Source organism: Labrus bergylta, chromosome 13, assembly GCF_963930695.1.
Source record: "Labrus bergylta chromosome 13, fLabBer1.1, whole genome shotgun sequence".
Lineage (NCBI taxonomy): Eukaryota > Metazoa > Chordata > Actinopteri > Labriformes > Labridae > Labrus > Labrus bergylta.
The window spans coordinates 28,855,758-28,877,797 of record NC_089207.1 but is presented as its reverse complement, the minus strand read 5'-3'; the positions used below and the strand labels follow the sequence as shown (position 1 = coordinate 28,877,797).

General features: G+C 40.8%; 1 protein-coding gene across 2 annotated transcripts in view; it reads left to right on the top strand.

Moving 5' to 3' along the window:
• Positions 1-682: 682 nt before the first annotated feature.
• Positions 683-22,040, top strand: part of LOC109984348 (FERM, ARHGEF and pleckstrin domain-containing protein 1) — a 57,115-nt gene continuing 35,757 nt past the window's right edge. The window contains exons 1-2 of one of the 2 annotated variants that reach the window (XM_020634455.3): positions 683-1,137; positions 5,801-6,007. In XM_020634455.3, coding sequence (XP_020490111.2) covers positions 5,828-6,007 — 180 coding nt within the window. In that variant the 5' untranslated portion in view covers positions 683-1,137; positions 5,801-5,827. The remainder of the gene's footprint in view (positions 1,138-5,800; positions 6,008-22,040) is intronic. The other variant, XM_020634454.3, reaches the window with a different exon arrangement.

Here is a 22,040-nt window from a genome sequence, read left to right as displayed (position 1 = left end):
ATGGTTTAAAAACAGCAGTGAAGAAGAAGAATTCACTGGCAGATCACTTATTTTGAATATTTACTCACTTTTATGGAGATGCCAAGTATATCAGGCTTCACTTTGGACATGACATGCTTGAGAGCTAGAATAAAACAAAATGTATGAAGTTGTGAGGCAGTTTGAAACAGAAGGATTTTTCTGTCCTAAACCTCTTTGATGGGAAGTACAAGGGGAAATATATTTGTTTTGTGACAGAATTCATTTGGTGGCAGTAATTGACATTATTGAGTCGTATTAGTATTGCCAGGCACATTTAATACAACCAATATGTGAATTAATCCATCCATTAACTATCCTGCTTTTCCCATCGGGGTCTCTGGGGCACTGGAGCCGATCCCAGATGTCATTGGGTGAGAGGCGGGGTACACCCTGGACGGTTCACCAGTCATTTACAGGTCTGACAGGTCTGACAGGTCTGAGACAGACAAGCAGTCACACTCACATTCATCACACCTATGGACAAATTAGAGTTAACAATTTGTTCAATATTAAATACCTAAATCAAAACAACAACAAAAACATTCGTAGTGTTTCACAACAAGAAATATTTTCTCATAATACTGAAACACTGTTCATGAGCAAATATTAAATGTCTTAATAATGTAATAGTTTGTGCCATGTTGTTTAAGTTTCCAATAATGAGGTGATTATTGAATATTCATTTTAAACAATGACAGGAGGGTAATATTCTCATTTTACGGATGTTATATTTGTTTCATCTGAAGACAGGCTGGAGAACAAGTGGCTTGCCATCTGGTTTTTGGTTGTTCCAGCAGTCATCGCTAGATGGTGCTGTCGCTCTGTGTCGCGCTGCTGCTGAGAAGGTGGAGGTGCTGCACCTCCTTCATTGTCTGAGCAGAGGCACCGGGAGTGGATCCGCCGCTCGGCTCTGCGTAATCCCGTGTCTTCCCCCGGCTCACTCACTCAGTCGTCCGCCATGGCGACCGCAGAAAGCCTCCTCTCCGGTCCGACCTGCATCTAGAACTCAACCGGGGCGTCTTTTTCCACTCTGTACCGCTGGACGTGGATGTAAAAGATCTCCTTTCAGCTGGGATATACATAACGCGTGGACAAGCCTGCATTTCCAGAGAACGGGTAAGAATCGTGCAGCCTCTCTTAACCCTGTGCACTCTAAAGGGAAGTGATTCAACTTGTTTGAGGAGATTAGGGTTAAGTCCTGAGAGTACCTTTGCCGTGTTCTTTTGTGATCCTCTGGATTTCTGGGAAAGAAAATAACTATCAGTGTGTGAAACCTTCATCTGCAGAGAATATTACTGTCCCATTTGTCCTCCAGCACACATATACCTCAGCTGTATGGATGTGTGTACAGACGCCGCAGTCGCCGATGTGTCGTTGCTGCTTCATTCTCTCTGTGTGTGTGTGTGTGTGTGTGTGTGTGTGTGTGTGTGTGTGTGTGTGTGTGTGTGTGTGTGTGTGTGTGTGTGTGTGTGTGTGTGTGTGTGTGTGTGTGTGTGTGTGTGTGTGTGTGTGTGTGTGTGTGTGACATTTCAATAACCACATGTATCCAGGAAGTGTGGATTTTCTATCTGTGTCTTAGTTTCCACTGGCTGCCCATGTGAGTCCATGTAGTGCATTAATGTCACATCCACTGTACTGACTGTGAATGTCCTGAGGATTACATGCAGCCTGCTCCATTAACCTACATTACATGAACGGTGTGAACATACTACCAGACTGCGTGAGTTGGAAAAACCCTCCCTGATTGCTTAATTTCACCGTTCTCTTCCCTGAATTCTCAGTTATCACGCAGGCTGTTTTTCATGAGGCTCAAATGACAGCCCAGCTTTGGTTCCAACAGGCATGTATCCTGTTGGTTGTCATTCTTTCCCCTTAATGAACACATGTTGTTGCCTGAAATACAGTGTGAACTTAAAGTGATTCAGGCAATGCCAGCCACACCCAGGTATCAGTGTCTGTGGCAGAGCACACAGGAAATTGAGCTCTTTTTTTGTTTGGAGCTTCCCCTCAGGTAGATATACAGTCGGCTTTATCAGCCTCGGCCCTCTGGCCATTCAGCTGTCACTAAAAGATTCCAGCTGTGCGCAGCTGGACCGCAGCAAGGGGCCCTTTGTGCCCCTGCACAGAGGAGCCACTGTTACAGCCACAGAGACCCTAAGCCAGCAGTCACAGCTCCATGTTACACACTTGTGGGGAATTTCAAGCAAACAAGTTCAAAGACAGTCTGAGAAACACTCAGGGGTCTGTAAATGTCCCCCCAGCTCTGACACCCTGGAGAATAAGGTGCCAGCTGCACATTTGGACACTAAATGGGGGCGGCAGTAGCTCAGTCTGTAGGGACTTGGGTTGGGAATCGGAGGGTCGCCGGCTCAAGTCCCGGCATGGACCAAGTCTGGAAGTTGGTCTGGTAGCTGGAGAGGTGCAGAGTCCACTTCCTGAGCACTGCCGAGGTTCCCTTGAGCAAGGCACCAAACCCCAAAACTGCTCTGGAGTGCTCGCTGTGGGCAGCCCCCCCTCACTCTGACGTCTCTCCATTAATGCATCTCCATAGAATCCTGTTTGTGCATGTGTGTGTATTTCAGCCTATGTGTGTGTAGCATGTTCATTAGACAGAGTGTAAAACTGAATTTCCCCTTGCTGGATTAATAAAGTATAAATTATTATAAATGTGTTTTGTTGGGATCTGAGTTACCTATTCAGAGGTACACACACCCAGCCTGTTTGATAAATGATGCCTGGTGCAGGGAAGGCTACGTGTTGGCTGAAATAATCACTGTCTTCTCTTTCACTGTCCTCTGTTTCACTGCCGCTTTGTTTGAACAGTGTCTGGTTACACAGCATGCATGCACAGGTCAAATAGGTCTTGAATTTTCAGACTCTGCATGACACAATGTCACTTAACAAGGCGAGGGCCGCAGAGCGATGTCTGAGAGAGGATCACTTGTCGTAAATGACTGGGCTTTCAATGAAAATATGTTTGTGTTTCCATTCCCTGTGAGAGCGTTTGGTCTGGTTTCCATCAGCCCTGGGGAGTGTTTGTGTGCTGTGCAGCTGAAGAACTCCAACATCATGTACCCACTGTCCTGTGACATCAGTGTACACAGGTGCAAATGAGAAGAATGGGCTCTCTATACAAACTTTTGCTCTTGTGGTGAGAAGTTTATAGTTATGTTCCTGAATGTGCCCGTTAAACCCAAATCCTTTTGAGCCCCTAATGTTGGCTTTAAGCATGAATAGGTCTCCAAAGTTCTGAGTAATTTCATAAAGAACAACTGGAAGTCAAACAACACAACCCTCACATGTATTACAGTCAGATAGATTAAACATTCAAAGTTTAATTTAGATATGTATTACTCCTGTCCAATCAGAGCAAAGAGCTGATAAGGACTTGATCAGATATTTTTGCTTTTGAAGTCAACAGATCTTGATATTTAAGAACCAGCCATAAGCCTCAAACCCTGTCAGTTAATGGAAACAAATATCATCAGGACATTGATATGCAGACTAACAGCAAAGTGAAAGTAATGCATTGTTTGTTTCTGTCATGAACCAAGCCAGCATTCATAATATTTGCTGTTTCAAGGTGCCAAAATCTGGGATATTTACTTTTTTTTTCCATTTTATATCACTTCAATGACAATGTCTTTTACATATTTGGATACCTTTGAAGTTTTTTGGATCATTGGACGGACAAAAGAAGTTACGTGACGGTCAACAAAGCTCTGGAACAGTGTGATGAAATATTTTTACAATGTATTACATACAGTGTGATCAATTAGTCAGTCAGTTGCAAAGTAATTGATTAGTAATGAAAATAATCAATATTTGTTGCTCTTAATGGCAGCCTGTGGTATCTGTTTTTACCGCACATCCATCCAAATTACAGTCTGCAGTGTTCCTCTGTGTCCCCTGTGCATCATAGACCATCACCAGACAGAAAGAAGTGTATCCCCTGTCCTTGGCCTATTTTTCTCTTCCATGCACTCTTCCTGGATTACTCTATCCTCTCCTTTTAAACGCCTTATTCAGCGGTCAGCTTTAACTTGGCAGCAGTCACTCACCTCTGCAGTGTCTGAACAACTTGCCCACTGGCCTTAGAGCTCGGGGGGGGGGGGGGGGGGCAAAACACATCAGTCTTACACAGATTCTGAACATAGACCTTGATTTGGACATGGCAGGGCTAGCTATACATACAATGTATACATACATAATAGTAAAATATAGATATTTGTCCTTTTATTCATAGCTTTATACTCCAATCTATTACTTTAAAGTTAATTATACCATTATTTCAAGTGTAATAAGTACATTTTCCAAATAGTAGCCAGTATCCGTTACAAAGTAGGCCTACTCTAAAATAATAATCTTCATATGGCCAACAGTTAAGCTATTACTTTTAGCTATTTATTTGATCAGTGTAGCATTTATTTGAAGAATTTCAACATTTTGCCATTGCTTTAGGCTTATTATCCATTAGGGTCTTTTCTTTTTGTTTCAACTTGTTATCCGTTGTTTTAGTTTAGTTATACCATTTAAGGACTATGGCTAGCTCAATATATCTATAACTTTTGGCTAAATATACTAACCTTTTATTCATACCTTTACTTTACCATCTCAACCCTTTCTCTGTGACTAAAAGCTAAAAGCTTCTTATTCATTACGTTCAGCTTACTCTTTGTACATTATTTTAGCTATTTCTCCATGACACTGTTGTGTTCATTGTTTTCAGTATCCTTTAGTCTGAGCTAGCATTTTCAAAGTTTTATAATTTACTTTTAGCTAACTATTTCCGCTTCTTAACCGTGAAGAATGTTAAGTATTTTGACAGTTCATCTCTTACTTTTAGCTATTTCAGCATTTTTACATACATAGATAGCTTTAAGATAGTTGTAGCCTTTAGGCCTACTTATATATCAACCGATAGTACCCTGTGGCTAACTCATTTTACAGAGGGCCCCTTTTAGCTATCTTAGCTAGTTTTCCAAATGCTTAAGCTTACTTTTACTCGAAACTTTCTATGTTAATCCTTTTTAAACTAGAATATAAATTGTCCTTATCAAGTTAGCTTACTGCCCATCTTTTATTAAACCCATGAAAATCACTGAGATAAGGAATGTGCAAAGCTAACTGTTCTTTACAATTCCTCTGTGTAGCTTAAAGATAACAGAATGAGAGCTCGACTGTCAGTTACCACAACTGAATGTAAAGTATTCATTCTATTTTTTTGTTACTTTTCCTTTCTAGTTTCTCAAGGCCGCTGCACATTTAGTTTGCATTTCATCTCAAAGTGTCCTGTTGAATTTGTCTTAATGCACCAATTAAAACCTGAGCACTTGGTGTCTTTGTGTTTTTGGCCCTGATGTCTGCCTTTTACGACTTTCACAAAACATGAATTGCCATTGTATTGCCTCTTTGATTTTACACTGTGGCCTCCTGATTTGTTTGTCAAATCAAATTAGGGCAGCATGATTTGTGCTTTGAAATCAAGAACACGCTCTGATCTTTCTTTGTACTTTAATTGGTTCTCCCACAGGCAACAATTATCAGCCATTAGCGGTAAGTGCAAATACTGCATTCACAATTGCCCTGTTAGTGTGACACGTAATGTTGTGCAGCCCATCCTCTGGGCCCTGATACATCGATGCTCTGTATGAGGAGGTTCGTTTCTAACACTTCAACTGCATTATTTTGTGTTCATAGGGTTTGTGTGTAGATGGAGGAAAATGAATGAAACTACAAGTTTTGTCTCCCTGACTTTCTCCACTCTGCTTCTGTGCAGGCCAGGCAGTGAGCACTGCAGCACACAATGGCAGAGCAAGACCCCGTGCCAACCGCCCAAGGAGCAGGGCAGCGTCTTGGAGCCCCAGAGACTCTTGGCATCAGTACACTGGACCCTGGACACAGACCCCCGGCCATGCCCCCCGGTAGACATGTCACCATAAGGGTCCGCATGTTAGACGACACAGAGGAGCTCTTTGACATCTCGGTGAGTTGGTAAAAATCCCGCCATTGGCCAGGCAAATTTCTTGACGAGAATACTAATGTGGAATTGGGACTCTTCATTATTGCACAGTAGCCAAGAAGCATTTCCCCTTTTCATCATAGCAGCAGCAGTCTGGTAAACAGGTTGGCATGGCAACTGCATGATGTTAAGATATTGAATGCTATTGGAGGGAGCTTTTAGTAATGTCAGGGTTCCTCCAGTTTATTGTGTCCACTGCCTCCTAATCTCCTTAACTGTCACAAACCTGTTCCTTTTGGTGTCACATAAACGACACACTTCTATTCCACTGCGTCTCTGACATCCTCTCAGGATGTTCTTTTGAAACCATGGACACCGTCATATTTTACAGTTCTCTCCCACATTGGTGTGCTGATGACGTGCTTTCTGTGAAAGCAGGCGCTAGAAAAGACGGAGAGAACAATATTCTTTGAATGTCTTTCAGAGAGAAGAGCTGCAGTTTAAATTCCATTCATGATTTCAGGATTTAGAGGATTAACTTTCTCATCACACAGATCTATATTTAGACCTCGTAGTCCAGGCAATTTTCACAGATAATGCATAAGTCGAGCTAAAAATAACTCAGTGTAGGCACATAAATGAGATGATTTGCAGAAACCATTTTAACTTAAGTTATATGAACATTCTTGTGAATCTATTGTTTGGGTTTCACTCTGTTAAAGAGGGGATGTTTTATAAAAGCTTTCAAGATAAGACCAAATTAACTTTCATTTTCCCCCTTAACAAGTAAGGCCTCTGAAAAGCCGGTTATAGCATATTCTTATATTCTGTCTTTTATTGGGTTTATTAAGAGTCAGTCCAACATACCACTTCCTGCTGAAATAAAAATGCAAGTTTACCAAAGGGTGTAAATCTTTTGCTTAAAATAGTCCCTCAAAGAACGTTCTCAAACGTACAATGCTGTGCTGTTTAATCAAATCCCTGTGACTTGATTTTTCTGACAGAGCTGTAAGATGTAAAAACTTATTCAGAGTGCATGTTAGGTTTCAGTTCTTTGGGACTCATGAGAAGACAACTGCACACAAGGCTGACATTCCCTCAGCATTCTTCAGAATTTTTCAAGTTTGAGAAAGATGTCCTTGATTTATTGCAGAACCGCACATCAAGGAAAAGACTGTGAAAATAGAAAATCCAGCCTCATTCTGTGTCTGGGCCTGAGAGAGAAGAATGAGATGAGTAGATAGAAGAGAGTGGAAAGTGGTGATGGAGGAGAGACAGATTGAGCAGCAGCCTTAGAGGACGTGTTTAATGTGTAAGAATGGGACCCGGCGCTGAAAGTGCTGAGCTTTATACTGACAGTTAGTGAGTGTGCGGTGCATGGTGGATGTGTCCTTCTGGCTATTTCTCAAGGTAGTGTGGGTAAATGTTGTTCCTACAGCATGGCGGAGCTCCCTGTGCATGACTGCTAATCTTTCTGGGAGTATTATGTGTTGTGCTTAATTCTTCAGGCTTACTCGACTCTCACAGCGAGGTCCAGTTTAAGTGCCCTCGGTTAACTCACATTGGTTTTTTTGTGTACTTTGGGTTCTGCGAGGCATTAAAGCCCCAAGACAAGTTTAACAAGACGGTTTGAAATGTTACACTTAATTAGTGCTCTGTTTTTAAAGACTCCAAGCTTTATGTGCTGCATCTCCTTTTGGCTTTGACTTCTTTCTAGTTAGAGCTAGTCTTTAAAAATAACTATCATCCAGCCTTCATCTGATACAAGAAGGCATAGGCGGGCAAGAGATTATATTCAGCCTGCTTCAGGGCTCGTAATATGTAAAAACCTGCAGTGAATCTCTGCTCTGTGAGGCTCTCTGAGGAGGTATCAACCTCAGAGTTCTGAGAGCACATAGTAGAATTTTTATGGGAGTTTTATGTCTGAGTATATTCAACCTGCTGTACCCTTTAAAACTAATGTTGTATATTTTTTTATTCAATGTACAACTGACAAATATCCATATACTTATTTTTTATGCTTATCTTTGTGATGCTGTGTTTGAGCTGATTTGCAGCAGCAGTTAATGTTGAGTTGAGTATAAAACTCTGTATGCTAGCTAACATTGGGATCTATTAGCTGTTGACTCTCCCACATCAGTGTAACATTGTAAACTAGTAAATATTGCTTGCATAAAAATGCAGAACATACGCTCTGAAACAGACAAATGATATTGCGTTGCTTACAAAAAAATAGTTTAGTATGTCTTGTCTTTGTCTTAGTTTTCCACTTTTTTGTGGAAACATTTTTGACTTTTTTTTTTTTTTTACAGTTTGATAAAACCGTCACTCACTTGAGTACAAGTAGGAGCAAGTTTCCTACCATGTGAGTAATGCATGTGTGGCTCAAGCTCTTCCACTAAGTTGACCTTACTCTGGATGTAGCAGCGTCGTAATGGCTGTAGTAGCAAAGGTTAGCTAGAAAGCGATTATTGTTGTCACTGCGGCAGACGGGCCGTGCAGACACTGAGAGCTGGGAGTGCTGCTCAGGAGAGGCTAACAGAAAGCTTTATTCATGCTCAATTTAACACACATTATCTCTTCCATCTCAAGTCAGCACTGCAGAGAAACAAATCTCAGTGGGATTGATATAGTTTTTTTTTTTGCCCAGAGGTGTCCTAGGAATACATTTACCCCCATTGTCGACTCACTAGAAGGGCTGAGAGATGGTATCTGCTCTAGAATAAAACTATGCAAAACAGGAGCAAAAGATGCTGAGTTTGTCAAATTGTGCATTGTTGCAATTGTTCTCTAAACATATCATTTCCTAGTGTCTGGGTGCTTGAAGCTTTTTAAGACAGATGGAGTGCAATGTATGTGCGTTTACAAAAAAACAGTGCTGTTATAGTGAATATCAGCATCAGCTGTGATCTGGTCATGCTCCAGAAACACTTGTTGTCATCCAGGATGACCCTGATGAAGGTCTAATTTGTTAATAAAGTTGATCTTCATACTAAAAGTGTTGCTTTTTGACCTCTTCTAGCCTGTCGCTCATCATGCACCTTGGAAGTTGTGCCTGAAAATCCCACTCTGCTTCTTCTGTGAACAGGTCAAAGGTCACAATGCAGCCTGCTGTGAGCCAGATAATCACAACCATGCTGATGTTCAGTACAACAGCATGACCTTGAGTGTAATATTACTTTTTTTTACAACAGTTCTTTAAGCAGAATAAACAAGTGAACAGTAATAATATTACTTTTTGATTATCTGATGAGTCATTTGGCTCCCCAAACTGGTTCATCAACTTCATGGCTTGAATTGGACTGTTGCCAAACGAAACAAAACTCTTGTTTCTTTTTCTACTTCTTCACATTTAAAAAGACAAGGTTTTTTGAATGATGCACATTTATCTGCACATTTCCATTTATCATGCAACATACAGTGTGATTGCAGACGACTGAGAGTTGTACCCTTTGTTGTATTTTATAAACCTGTTTCCAAGGTAACAGCTTGATCAATGTTGACAAATTATTTTTGCTGTAACATCCATTACCATTCAGACAACCAGCCCTTTGATATCTGAGACTATTTGATGGTAACTAACTGTTGTGCGTTGGTTGCTGCATAAACCTTTGCTGGAGTTGATACATCATGCGAGTATGATGTGCATCAATGTTTGGATGCACAGAGCAAGTTGCTCAACTCTAGCAGTAACTTTCTTTATATTTGTCTCATCCCAAAAAAAAACCCTCAGCTTCTCTACAGCTGGAATGTAGGATACAGAAGACGCAGCTAACGCCAACTTGGCTCAGATCCCGCTGATGTTAATCTCTCCCCGGCAGCGTCAGAGTGAGAGAACTGCATGGGCTGCAGAACACGTTTGCAAAGCAATTGTCAAGTCTTTAATTTCACAACAGGAACATACTGTATTGTTTGTAGGGAAGCGGCAGTTCATCTCAGGTGATTTGATTTTATAGGATGAATGACTGCAGCAAGGATTTCTGTTTTTAATTTGCCTCTTTAAGAAAATGTAGAGCATCTAACATCACTAACCCTAACCCCATAACTGATACCAAAAGCTTCAGTTCCTGTTCCTCTGGCTCAGAGTGGTAAGTTTCCACCTCAGCGGACAGAATATCAGATGGTTGAGAAACAGAAAGGGGGCCATGGAGCCATCTCGTGGGTCACATACCATGCTGTGGCCTACTTAGCACTCTGACTGTGTACACATGTCTGTTGATGCTGATGATGTTTGACTAGACAAACCTTTACTGTACAGACTGACGGCGCTTCAAAAAGCTAATTTGAGCCTAAAGAATTGTCTAGAAGCACTTTTTTTTTATTGTAGCTTTTTATGGATTCACTCTCAAATTAAAACGGGCAGCTTGTTTCTGTCGATTTTGCTCACACAGAATTCATTAGAGCAGGAAATCCAGACTGTAGCCCTCGGCCTGCGTGCATACCTCAGGCCGGCACACACTTACTGTGTTTGTGCTGATGTTTTGACGCTCATGTTTGCTGATGGCTGGTAGACGCTCTGCAGAAGTTGCCTGCGCGGAGTGTGATTGCGGCATGGATTTAAGGAGATGGGGGGGATGGGATGATGAAGGCAGAGCAGAGTGAGGAGAGTCAGTCATGCTCATTCCTGTGAATGAGGGAAACAGTCAGGCTCCATTAGCCAAACCTTACTGCTAGAATACTAACTAATACAACCCCAGAATTAAAACGTTCCACTTCAACGTCAGCTCTCAACATTAGAAATTCACACATAACTCTGTCTCTCTCTCTCTTATGTTGCACTTCTGCTTTTCCTCTGTCCATAATGGTCCACTGAGGACTGCATGTCTGTCCTCTCCAGCCATTGCTCTGTCCATTTCAGTCACACTAGAGTCCCTTTTTTTAAAAGGCTACTCTGCAGTGAAAAAAATCTTCAATTCATTAATTAGAGACCCCATCAACTCTTGGCATTTTCATTTGCTCTCCATGCTGGATTTTTACCCAGTAGAATCTCATTAGCCTGCAATCTATTGCAACGCTCCTCTAATAACAATTTTGTCTACAGCAGATGATTAGACAAGCAAAAGTTAAACATATTTAGAGCCACACTGGGCTGGAACACCACCCAGGTACACACTAGAAAAATACCAGAAACAAACTGTTACATGGATTAAAATGAATTTTTGTTAAAGGAGAACTATTGTACTATAATTTTACACCTATTGAGAAACATTGCAAGATGTGTAGTTAACCAGAATATAGACTTAATTGTCTAAAGACAGAATGCAGTGGTAGGTGGGGAGCATCAGAACTGTACTTTGCGGATGATGATTTCTTCAGAATCAGCTTTGATAAGTGAGCTCGGATTACAAATGAACAGATAAAAGATTAAACTGTTTTTGGCTCCCCTCCTAGCCGTGTCTGTGCCCAGTCTGTGCCCCCCTCTGATAATCCATCATTATAACATATAACACTCTGATCTGTCTGCAGATACTAGAAAGCACTGTAGCCCGCGGTGCATGGCTCTATAGTAGCTTCTTAAATGTCCGAGGTTGACCGACTGAGTCACGGTCATATCAGCTACAGAGTCCATGTGACAGGGTGTAATTCATCTTCTACCCAGAAGCTGACCACGCTGTCCATGATCTCAATGCATCATTCCTATGGCTGGACCCATACTTCATCACCACCGTTTCTAACATTCGTCACAGCAGGGGCAGAAACAGAGGTGAGCACTGAGGGAGATATGAGATTAAATCTCCTGTGCTTGTGACCAGAGGTTTTCAAGCTATTTTTGGGCCACAGAAAAAAAGCCATCTGATTCTCCTTTTCCCTCATTCCCATAACCAAAGCATGAGAAACCAGGGCAGCAGAGACCACCCAGGCTAAAGGGGGTCATGTCTCAAATGGAAGGACTCTGATGCCAGTCCAGAGAAGGCTTACCACCATCCCCAGCAGTCACCACTCTGTCCCCCATATGCTGACACCCATTCATTGTTACAGAAAGCAATTAGAAAAGCTCTGGCTTGCCTTGTTGTCCTCTGAAAGGTGAGGTCCAGAAATAATGAGTGGAAACATGATGAAGGGCTTCTTTCAGCTCTGTTCTCTGCAGCTTTATGATGGCTCTTTAATGACTGACTGGCCTGCAGCATGGAGGAGGAGCAGAGATGTCTCTGCTCTAATGACACCTGTGGATCAATGAGAGCCTGTTATTACAGGTACACATATATATTCAGTCTCACATATCTTCAATTAAAGGTTAAATAAATAGAAAACGATGGAATCACTAATGCTCAATGTTTGAACAAGGTACTAATTATATTCGACATACATGCTATTGCCATTATTTGTCTATAAAATTAAATAAATATGTGTTCTGGCAGTTTGAAGAATCTATACACCACCAACATTATTACTCACCGCAGTCAATATTTATTCCATCAAAGTCTTTTAAAGTTTCAGATATTCCAATATTAGGTGAGTTACAGTACTGGAACAATAACTGATGCTATCTCAGCTGAAATCATTTGCTGATTAACTTCCTGATTGTAGTAATTTGGTTACTTCTTTGGTCTAAACGCAATATTTTCTGGATTTGAAAAAAACAAAAACTTTAATGGCAATATCTTGGTCTAAATGAAAAATGCTTGACATCAAGCGTTTTACTGATCGATTAAGATAAGGATCTCGAGATGAGTTGGGAAAATGAAGTGTTTTTGTAACTTAGATATAAGTGCACAGATGTCGAGTAGCTATGAGAACAACATTCTCTCAAGCTGAACGTTGAGTAAGAGGATCAAGACTGGTTGTTTTTGTTTGATGAAAAATGAAGCTACAGCCAGAAGCAAATTAGCTTAGCATCAAAGCTGGAAACAAAGGGAAGCGGCTGGCTTTGTATCTGAGAACAGAAGACTGCAGCCCTAGCTGTGCCACCACTAAAGGGGTAAGGCATGTTTTCTGGGCCAAACTATTGGTTCTTTATTTGATTTTTTTTGCCGTTAGAAATTATTAGTTTTGTTATAATTGTCATAAACAGTAACCATCTGTATCATAATCATTACAGTAATAACATTCAAGCTTGAATGTATGTAAACAACCTCAGATTATTTCCTTTACAATATCTCCAATGCACAGAGACAGGTCAGGGTCATTGAAATTCAAGCCACACACTATTTGAGTGCTTTACATACCACCAGAGGTTCTCAGTATCTCCTATTTCATGTTGTGTATGTGCAAATACGACATGTCTACTGTATAGAGAGGCAGCGCTGAGAGGAAGGAAGATGGTCTTGTGTTGAAGCAGTGAGTTAAATCCTGTTAAACTCAGAGCTGTGGTGGCGACACGCTCTGCTTCCCCAGCCTCACAGCGCTTCAGGGGGAGAACATGACGAGGAGGGCTGAACCATTCGGGCACAGAGGATGATTTGGCTCCAATTTTTTTTCTAGATGAGCTGTCATTGGCTGAATACCAATGGGATTTGATTGGCTGTTGATTGAAGCGTTTGGGAGAATGAGACAGTGGCTCTGCAGCCAAAAGACAGGAATCCAACTCTCTCCTAGCTTTTTACACCGTGTCAATGAGTTTTCTAAACTCATTACTGTCACAACCCATTCACTAATATGAGTCATGCACTAGTTACAGAGAGATGTACTAAGATTCACTGAGCTGTGACTGTTGCATTCCTTTAATGCAAACAGTCATTTTCGGGTTGAAGAGGCTGCTTCGATGAAGAATTAATTAAAAAAATTAGCTTCAGGAAGACAAAAGGTGCAAGAAAATAAAGACCAGTGTGATGTTCACCTCTGCTCGTTCAGAATAACCTCGTCTCTGCAGTAGTGAATGAGAAGACTGTCAGAGATGTGTACAAATATACAACAAACGCCTCACTGATTTTATCTGTCATGTCAACCAGGAAAGTGTTTACAGCCCTGCTGGGGAGACAATCAGAGACAGGCCTCCATACAGCAACATGGCTGGGAATTAGGAGCAACCAGACGACTGATGTTTGTCACTGCTGTCTGTTCCACTAACGGGTTACATTTGTTCACTTTTGGGAGGCTTAAAATAGAAACACTTCTTGTTTTTTGTTTGTAAAAACTGGAGGCATTTCCCAATACTGTTGCTCAGCCCACTCGAATGTGTTATGTCCTTTTTATTCTTTGTGGCCTCATAACATGAGGAATGATTTGTTATTAAGCGCAGAAAACACCTTGTCTTCCACCACCTTCGAGGTGAGGGTAATCTCCCTCTGAGGTGCTTTCTTAAACTAAGGCCAGCAGGATATGTGATGTGCGTTATCATTGTGCAATAATGCAATTACAATATGGAGTGCTATAAGGAAAGGAAAAAAGAAGACTGCATATTTGCTACAACTCTGGTTTTCTCCATGTTTTACACAACACCTGCTGTTAGCAAGATGTTTCTTCTGAATCTCAAAAAAACATTTATTTTCATCAGAAAGTTGGCACCAGTTAATCTGAGGGTAGCTGCTGGCGAAACACTCATCTGACTGCAGTAAAATGATGTGAAAGCATGTGCATTATACTTAGACCTCCATCCAATGGATAGAATACACACATGCTGAGTGACATTGCAGTAAATTCAGATTTTCATGATGTGTTTATTGGGAATGCTCACATCATAATAACAATGACAGTGTACAGCGTTAGCTTGAGTCCTTGGATGGTCCTATCTCTTCGCTTTGAATTCCAGCCCTACCAAAGTTCTTTTAAAAGGCCACATTGAATCACGCTGGTCTATGTGTGCGTTGCCATGGCTACACAGAGAAGTGCATGAGGAGCGTCTGGGCCGGCCATCATGCTGCAGAGTTCTGTCTTCCACTGACATCTGCCAAAGGGGGAGGAGTAGGAGGAGGGAGGGAGCGAGAGGGCGGCTTTCCATGCGGAGCATTAATGTGAGTGTAGAGTAAGCATGGGGGGGGGGGGGGGGGTACGCTGCTGCATCAATTATGACTAACATATTTAGGAGGCACAGCCAGTCGCGCCGTATGCTTTTTGTGTTCTTCTAATCCCTCGACTTTAAATATGACTGACAATAAGTTTTGAGAGATTATTAGCTCTTCTTGCTTTCTTCACTGATTGACCTAGTTTTCCCCTCAAAGATGGCATTCTGTTTGGGGTGGCAGGGATTTGTTGGGGGGGAGGGGGTCATATGCTTCATGTAAGCATTAAAATATAAATGGAGGAATAGTGTGCGGCTGTGGTCTCGTAGGCTCACTCAGGCAGTCATACAGAGATGAAAGCTTTATTTATTCAGATTTCACTCTGCTGTGGGAGACACAGTGAAGCTGGAAAATAATAAAACGTCTTCAGAAATGTGACTGTGTGCCTCGCATCATTCTTGCTCTCACTGACCGTCGTCTGCCAGAAAATTCTCTCGTACTTTTCCTCACATGAACTCTGAACCCTCTGTTGCCTTTTCTCTCATGACATGAAATTGAAATCCCACAGCAGGATGACGAGTAGGTGGGGGGGGGTTGTATTTCCATGTACAGCCATCTTCCTCCCTCACATCCTGAAATGTAATTAGGTTGTGGCAGATGAGAAACACAGGAGATGAGCAACAGTGGAAATGATCTGCTGGTAGGTGGCTGAGAATACTAAAAAGCAGGAAGACTCTGAAAATTGCATAAACAGCATTTTCATCAGATCAACTTTACAGATTGTATTGTAGGATTGAAGATATCTCCAAGAATATATAGCAGACACAGCAACTAATAAAAGAGAAACCTTTCAATTTATTCTTTAAAGAGATTTAAAATGTATCTTTTATAACTATCCACTTTATTACATCCTTCCCTCTTTCATTCATCACACTTTGCTCAGTTTCATACTTCTTGCACTTTAATGTCTTTGTATTCATTCTTTATCTCCTGTTATTGCATCTCGACTTAATAGTGTACAGCACAGCATGCACTACAGGGACACAATGTTGTTCCCCTGTGTGTGTTTTTTATGGAGAAAATGCCGATAAATTCCACTGAAATCTTGAAAAAGAGGCCAAGCCGTACCATCAAAACTTAGGGTTTGCTTTGTCTTTTCTGTACTTTACCTGAGCAACCTTTGACACGCCACAGCGATCTATTTTCTTTTTATCTTTTGAAGTTGCAGCATTCCAATTCCATCAGCAGCATTGTTTCCAGAATGAGAGAATTAATGGCAGCAGTGTGAAGTGTAAAAATATATTGTTATGATTTCCTAATTCGTTTAAGGGGTTTCCTGCCACAGACGTTTGAGCGTTTGACTTCAATTTTTAGGTAAATGGTACATCATATGCCACCATAACATTTTCCATAAAACACTAGTAAACAGACCTGGTTTAGTTGTACAATTCATATCAAGACACTCCTGCAGTTCCCTGATGAAAGCTGTCACTAAAGCTGTCAGTTTAATTCTGAAAACACATAATGCTGTTCTGCTTTCTATACCGTGCACACAGGTGCTCTGGGGAAAGTGATGCCCTTATAATAAGCCCTGTTCCTATGGTAACCAAGATGGATGTCTCTTTGGTGGAAGATGCTCGTGTTTGTTTTGCTTCAGACAGCAGAGAAGTCAGCTCTATTGGCCCAGGTGTCAATTATACAAAGACAAGATGATGCGGATGCAAACACAACCTGTGATGTCTTTGTGGGGTTTTAGCGACGGGTGCGTGGAGGTGGATCCTCTGACTTTTCTCGCCTATGCACATATATTATTCCATTGAACATTAGCCTTTGATGACAGCTTTCTGATCTTTTTATTAAGCTCTTGAGCTGTGGTGTTGTACCCCACTGTGTTATCAGGGCAGGTAGACATCACAATACATGATGGCGTGGCTCAAAGCTTATCCCCACACTCTCTCGCTCTCTCTGTGATGTCCTCCTGGTCTTGAATAAAGGGTGAAACCCTCATGGGAGCTGGTTCGCCTCAGCTTGCAGTCCCTCTTTAATGAATTATGAATTTCTCATTGAGATTCTGCTGGCTAATTAACATGTCCGACCCGGCTAGCAGTGAGATATCGTTGGGTCCTTATCCTGTATAGCCTGATTGTACCCAGGCCGCTCTTGCTTCGCCTTTTCTGCTCTCATCTCCTGAAATGTTTTAATCAGTTGGAAATGTATGCTTCTGCATCTCTTATGATGTATTTTCAGCCATGTGCAGTCTTCCTGCAGTGAAGTCACTTCCCATGATGCATTTGCTTGACATGCTGCATATCAGAATTCCTCTCAGCTGGACCTGCGCATTTGAGGCCGCCTCCCACCACTGCCGCCTTGCTGTAATTGAATTTAGGGTCTCTTGGGTAGATAGAGGGTAGATGTGTGGGAGGGAGAGAGAGAAGATGAATGAAACGTGTGTGTGTGTGTGTGTGTGTGTGTGTGTGTGTGTGTGTGTGTGTGTGTGTGTGTGTGTGTGTGTGTGTGTGTGTGTGTGTGTGTGTGTGTGTGTGTGTGTGTGTGTGTGTGTGTGTGTGTGTGTGTGTGTGTGTGTGTGTGTGTGTGTGTGTGTGTGTGTGTGTGTGTGTGTGTGTGTGTGTGTGTGTGTGTGTGTGTGTGTGTTTGTGTCTATGTGTGTGTGTGAGATAGAGGGAAGGGAAAAAAAAGAGCAGTAGCCCCTGCACACATACCTGCTGGAAAGGTATTGACCCGACAGCAATCGCTCCTCTTCTCTTTATTAAACTGTTGCATAAGCCACCGTTGAGAATAAAAGCACAGTACAATATCTTATCTGTCCTGCAGCGATGACAGAGTCAAACTCTTAAAGCTGAGTGAAGTGGGGTTTTTTCTTCGTCCTGTCTTGAGCAAGTCAGTTTTTTCTTTTCAGTTTCTGTCTGTGCGTCTGAGCTTTTCTCTGGCTGTCCCTATTGATAAGTGATGTGCGAAAGTCCGCTGCTTGAGGAATCAAAGCTCTGTCAGTGTTGGAATGCCCCTTAATAGATTTCAAAGGATTTGTCCCAGGGGGCGATCGCTTTCACACAACCAGTGGGGGGGGGTGGGGGCTGGTCTTATTCGGGTCATGCCAGGTCTCTGGAGTCCTTCAACACAAATGTCAGAGTATGGAGAATCTGTTGATGCTGAATAGCTTCCTATGGCAGATTGTGATCATTTTGTGTCCTTGCGATTTAGAAGTAGAATAAAAAGGTTAGCCATGTTTAATGATACGTCTTTGGTTGAATGTACATACTTGCAGTGTGCTTCATATTAATATAAATGTTTCATGGTACCATTTCTTGTGAGTCCTCTCTTTCTTTGTGTTAACATGCATTCTCTGCAGACATTTTCTTTTTTTACAGAAGTACAATTGGGGTTGTGTGTCTAATCATCTTGTTTTTAGTTTCCTGCTGGAGACACGGGTCTTGTGGTTTTAATGACTGACTTGATTTATTTCATTTAAACCCATTATGTAGAAATGCTGTCTTGGTGCTCATTCACATAAACTCAGTTGACATGCTTTAAACAGAGAGGCAGCATGGAAGCATTTAGCCTAATTCAGATATACTCGGTTAGTTGAATTACACTTGAATGACTGGTGATGTCAGTGGAGCAGTTACACGGCACAGTTTGACGTCAAACATGTGAATTAAATCATTCTTTTTACACAGAGTCACGCGGTTAAAGCTGAGTAACCAGCAGTGTAACATACTACGTTTTGCTTTTCTCTTAATGCCCTTACACATAACACACTGATACTGTTTGATAGAAGCTTCATGAAAATCAGAATCATGCATCATGATGAAAGTTGACTTTACTGATCTCATCTTGATATTTAACTTCCTGATATCTTTATGAAAGCCTTTACAGCATAACAAGGTAATGTAACAAGACAGACATGCAGCATGAAAGGAATGAGAAATGGAAATGATGTTAATAGTGACATTTATGAAATTACTTACACAGTATTTTAGAGATATTTGTTTTAACAATATTGCTGTGTCATTCTAAACGAGTGATATATTGAAAGAGAGCATGACAATTGCAGTTTTTTTCATTAAGTTTAAACATTTTTTCATTTTTGTGAAAACAGTTGAACACTTTTTCAGTCAGTACTATAAACCAAATCACTAAGAGGTTCCTATTAGATATTTCCATTCTGGACTGTTGTTGTAAAAGATAGGACAAAAAATAAACTGAATCTTTACTTTTGCAACAAAAAAAAAATGGATAGTTCATTTTTTCATTTATTTTTTAGGCCAAAATGGTTGACACTGTCTTCCCAGCTCCCAAAATATGTAATTATTGTAAATGACAGTTGTTAGAATATTCTAAGACCAAAAACAAATGAACATGGCCTCAGAGACATATATAACTCAAAAATATAAAAATGAATTCAGAAAATATACATTTGATGGTCCATATACGTAGATTTGATGTTGCTGAACACTGAAAGTGGATAATGATGAACGGAATACCTTCATCTATTGTCCATATAAATGAAAGGAAAATGAACTACACAGCCTACACTCCTTCTGAAATAACTACACCAAAAGTAGAAGTTCAGCGGTTATTATTGGCTATTGTTAGGATATTTAGGCTATTATAAATATATTTTTCAAATTGAAAGCATCTTTAAATTGAACTTGTAAAAAGGTCCACTACACCTTTCATGGTCTGTGTAAGCAAATTTTAAATGTAAAAACTGTTAATAACCATGTCAGCTCAAAGGTCAGTGCTTTGTAGACAGACTCTTGACACATTTTTTTTATCCAATCCTCTGAACCGAACCTCCTCCAGAGCAAGGCCGGCCATGCTGCATACTGCAAGTTACCATGGATACCTTCCCTGGTTTATAAATGGAGCCAGCATTGTGTGACTGGAAGCCTGCGTCGCACCCAGTGCTGGCTTGCTAACCTCACTTGGCGAGACGAACTGCAGGCCTGCATTCAAACCCGAGACATTTAAGAGAGAGCTGCTTGTGCTTTAAACCTTTTACTCACAGGCACACTCATGTTCACTTCTCATCTATTGTTTACGTGGTGTTGAATTAGTCAGAGTGGAGTTGTTTCAGTCTCTGTGAACCTTTAAAAGTCAGTACTCACGGTAAACACGAGTCCAGTGCTCCCTTTTCCAGAGCCATATTAGTGCATGTGTGTCGTACATCCTCGACTGTTGGCTTAAAGTCAGACAACCTTTTATCACGTAGATATGGTTTTGGATGTGCTTGAGAAGCCAAGTGGAGGGTGTGGTGTTAACAAACCATATATTTTTATCTTTAAAGGACATGGTTATGGTCACAGTAATTGCAGCATTATCACACAGAGAGATGGAGTTAAACACCATGCTGCTAAAAGCATCATTTTATTTTAAGGTTATTTAGTTCTATTTAAACTGAACTGCATGCTTCCTCTCTGCTTCGGATGATTCTTTCTCAGAGATTAGGAATCACAATTTCCTTTATGTTGCCATGGTTACAGGTCTAGCTCTGTCTTCCGGTGGAAAAGAAATTGATATTCTGCTGTCACAGAAGCCCCAATTCCTACAGGACCTGATGGCCTGCAGACATACAGCAACAGCTGCCTTCACAGAAGCTGTGTCTGCTCCCACATTTGTTTGCCGGCTTGTGTTTGCGCCGACAACCTTAAATGTGTAATTTCACCTCAGGACAGCATCCATATTTGTTAGACTGTGGAAAACGAGTGACACAGCTCCAGCCACAGGATGGTTCATTCAGAGGGTTGAAGTTTTAAACAGTCCCTTATTAAAATTCTTATGGCAATGCTGCCGTTGATGTTATGTGTCAAAGTAACTTGACACCTGGGCAGAACTGTTCAGGCTACTTCCTCCTGAATAGATCCTATACTTCTGAGTCCAGATCACATTACTCAGTGAAGATGTGCTTTAAACAAGTCTTTATTCAAAATCAGTCATGCTTTAAGTGAATAATATTAAAAGGAAAAACACTGTGTCATCAACTAACTTGAAAAATGTGTTGCCTTTTAGAATACATTTAGCCACTAACCCCTTATTCCATGTACTTCCCTGGTGGCCTCTTTTCTCTGACTTTTACTCAGGATGGGAAAAAGAGTTTTAATGTTTAACTGCTGTGTAACAAGGAATAATGTATTTATAAAAAGTAGAATCTGAAAACATTTTAATTACTGTGCAACTGAAAAGCCAACAGAGGTCTAAAAGTTTGAGGGAGATGTAGGAAAATTTGGATAAGCAAAGTATTTGTTTACTAGCATTAGACAACAGCTAATACTAGCACTCAAAAATAGCTTAGCTACATTACCTTGAAAGTATAGTGTAAGATAAAGTTATGTATGTATTGTATTGTGTGTACTAAACAGTAATAGAAGCCTCGATATGTTCTCACGAACAGTAATATTAGTATGTGGCTGAATGCTAATGTTAGCTGTTGTCTGACCCTAATGGGTTATAAAATTGTTTTTGAAACAGGAATTCTTTTGTTCTTGTCTTTTTAGTATTTTTACAGCATTTGAGATTTTCATCCTGAGTATGAAATCAGAAATTCAGCTGCTGTATGATCAGTGAGAGATGAGATGAGATTCAACTTTATTGTCATTACACATATACAAGTATAGAGTAACGAAATGAGGTTTGGCATCTCACCAGAAGTGCAAATAAGCAGAAAGTGCAAGAGTCTGTGCTATGTACAGTGGGCGTGAGAGAAGGATTTCAACATACTCAGTAATCCCTAACTTTTTAGTCTATAGCACCTAATTGAATTAAATGTCTCAACTGTAGTATGGAGTGCCATTAAAATGTTGAACTTTTGGTTATTTGTATTTAGTGCAAGTGAGCAAATGTTAGTATGCTAACACACTGATCTATGTTGATTACCATTATCAAACTTGCTGAATTTGTGGGAATATTAGCATGCTAACACGTACAACTCAAACAGGAATGACTGTTAACATTGGACCAGTTGAACATCAGCTGTATTAAATGTATTGTTATTGTTAGCATGTTAATATGCTTGGGTTAGCACTGAGCTATTTATAAGCACAGCTGGGTAAGAGGAGAGCCTCTCAGTGCTGCTAGCATTGCTACACAGTTAGCATTAAGAGAATCAATAAGGTGGCTGTGTTTGCTTGTTATCAGTGAGTGTTATTTAGCTCAATGCA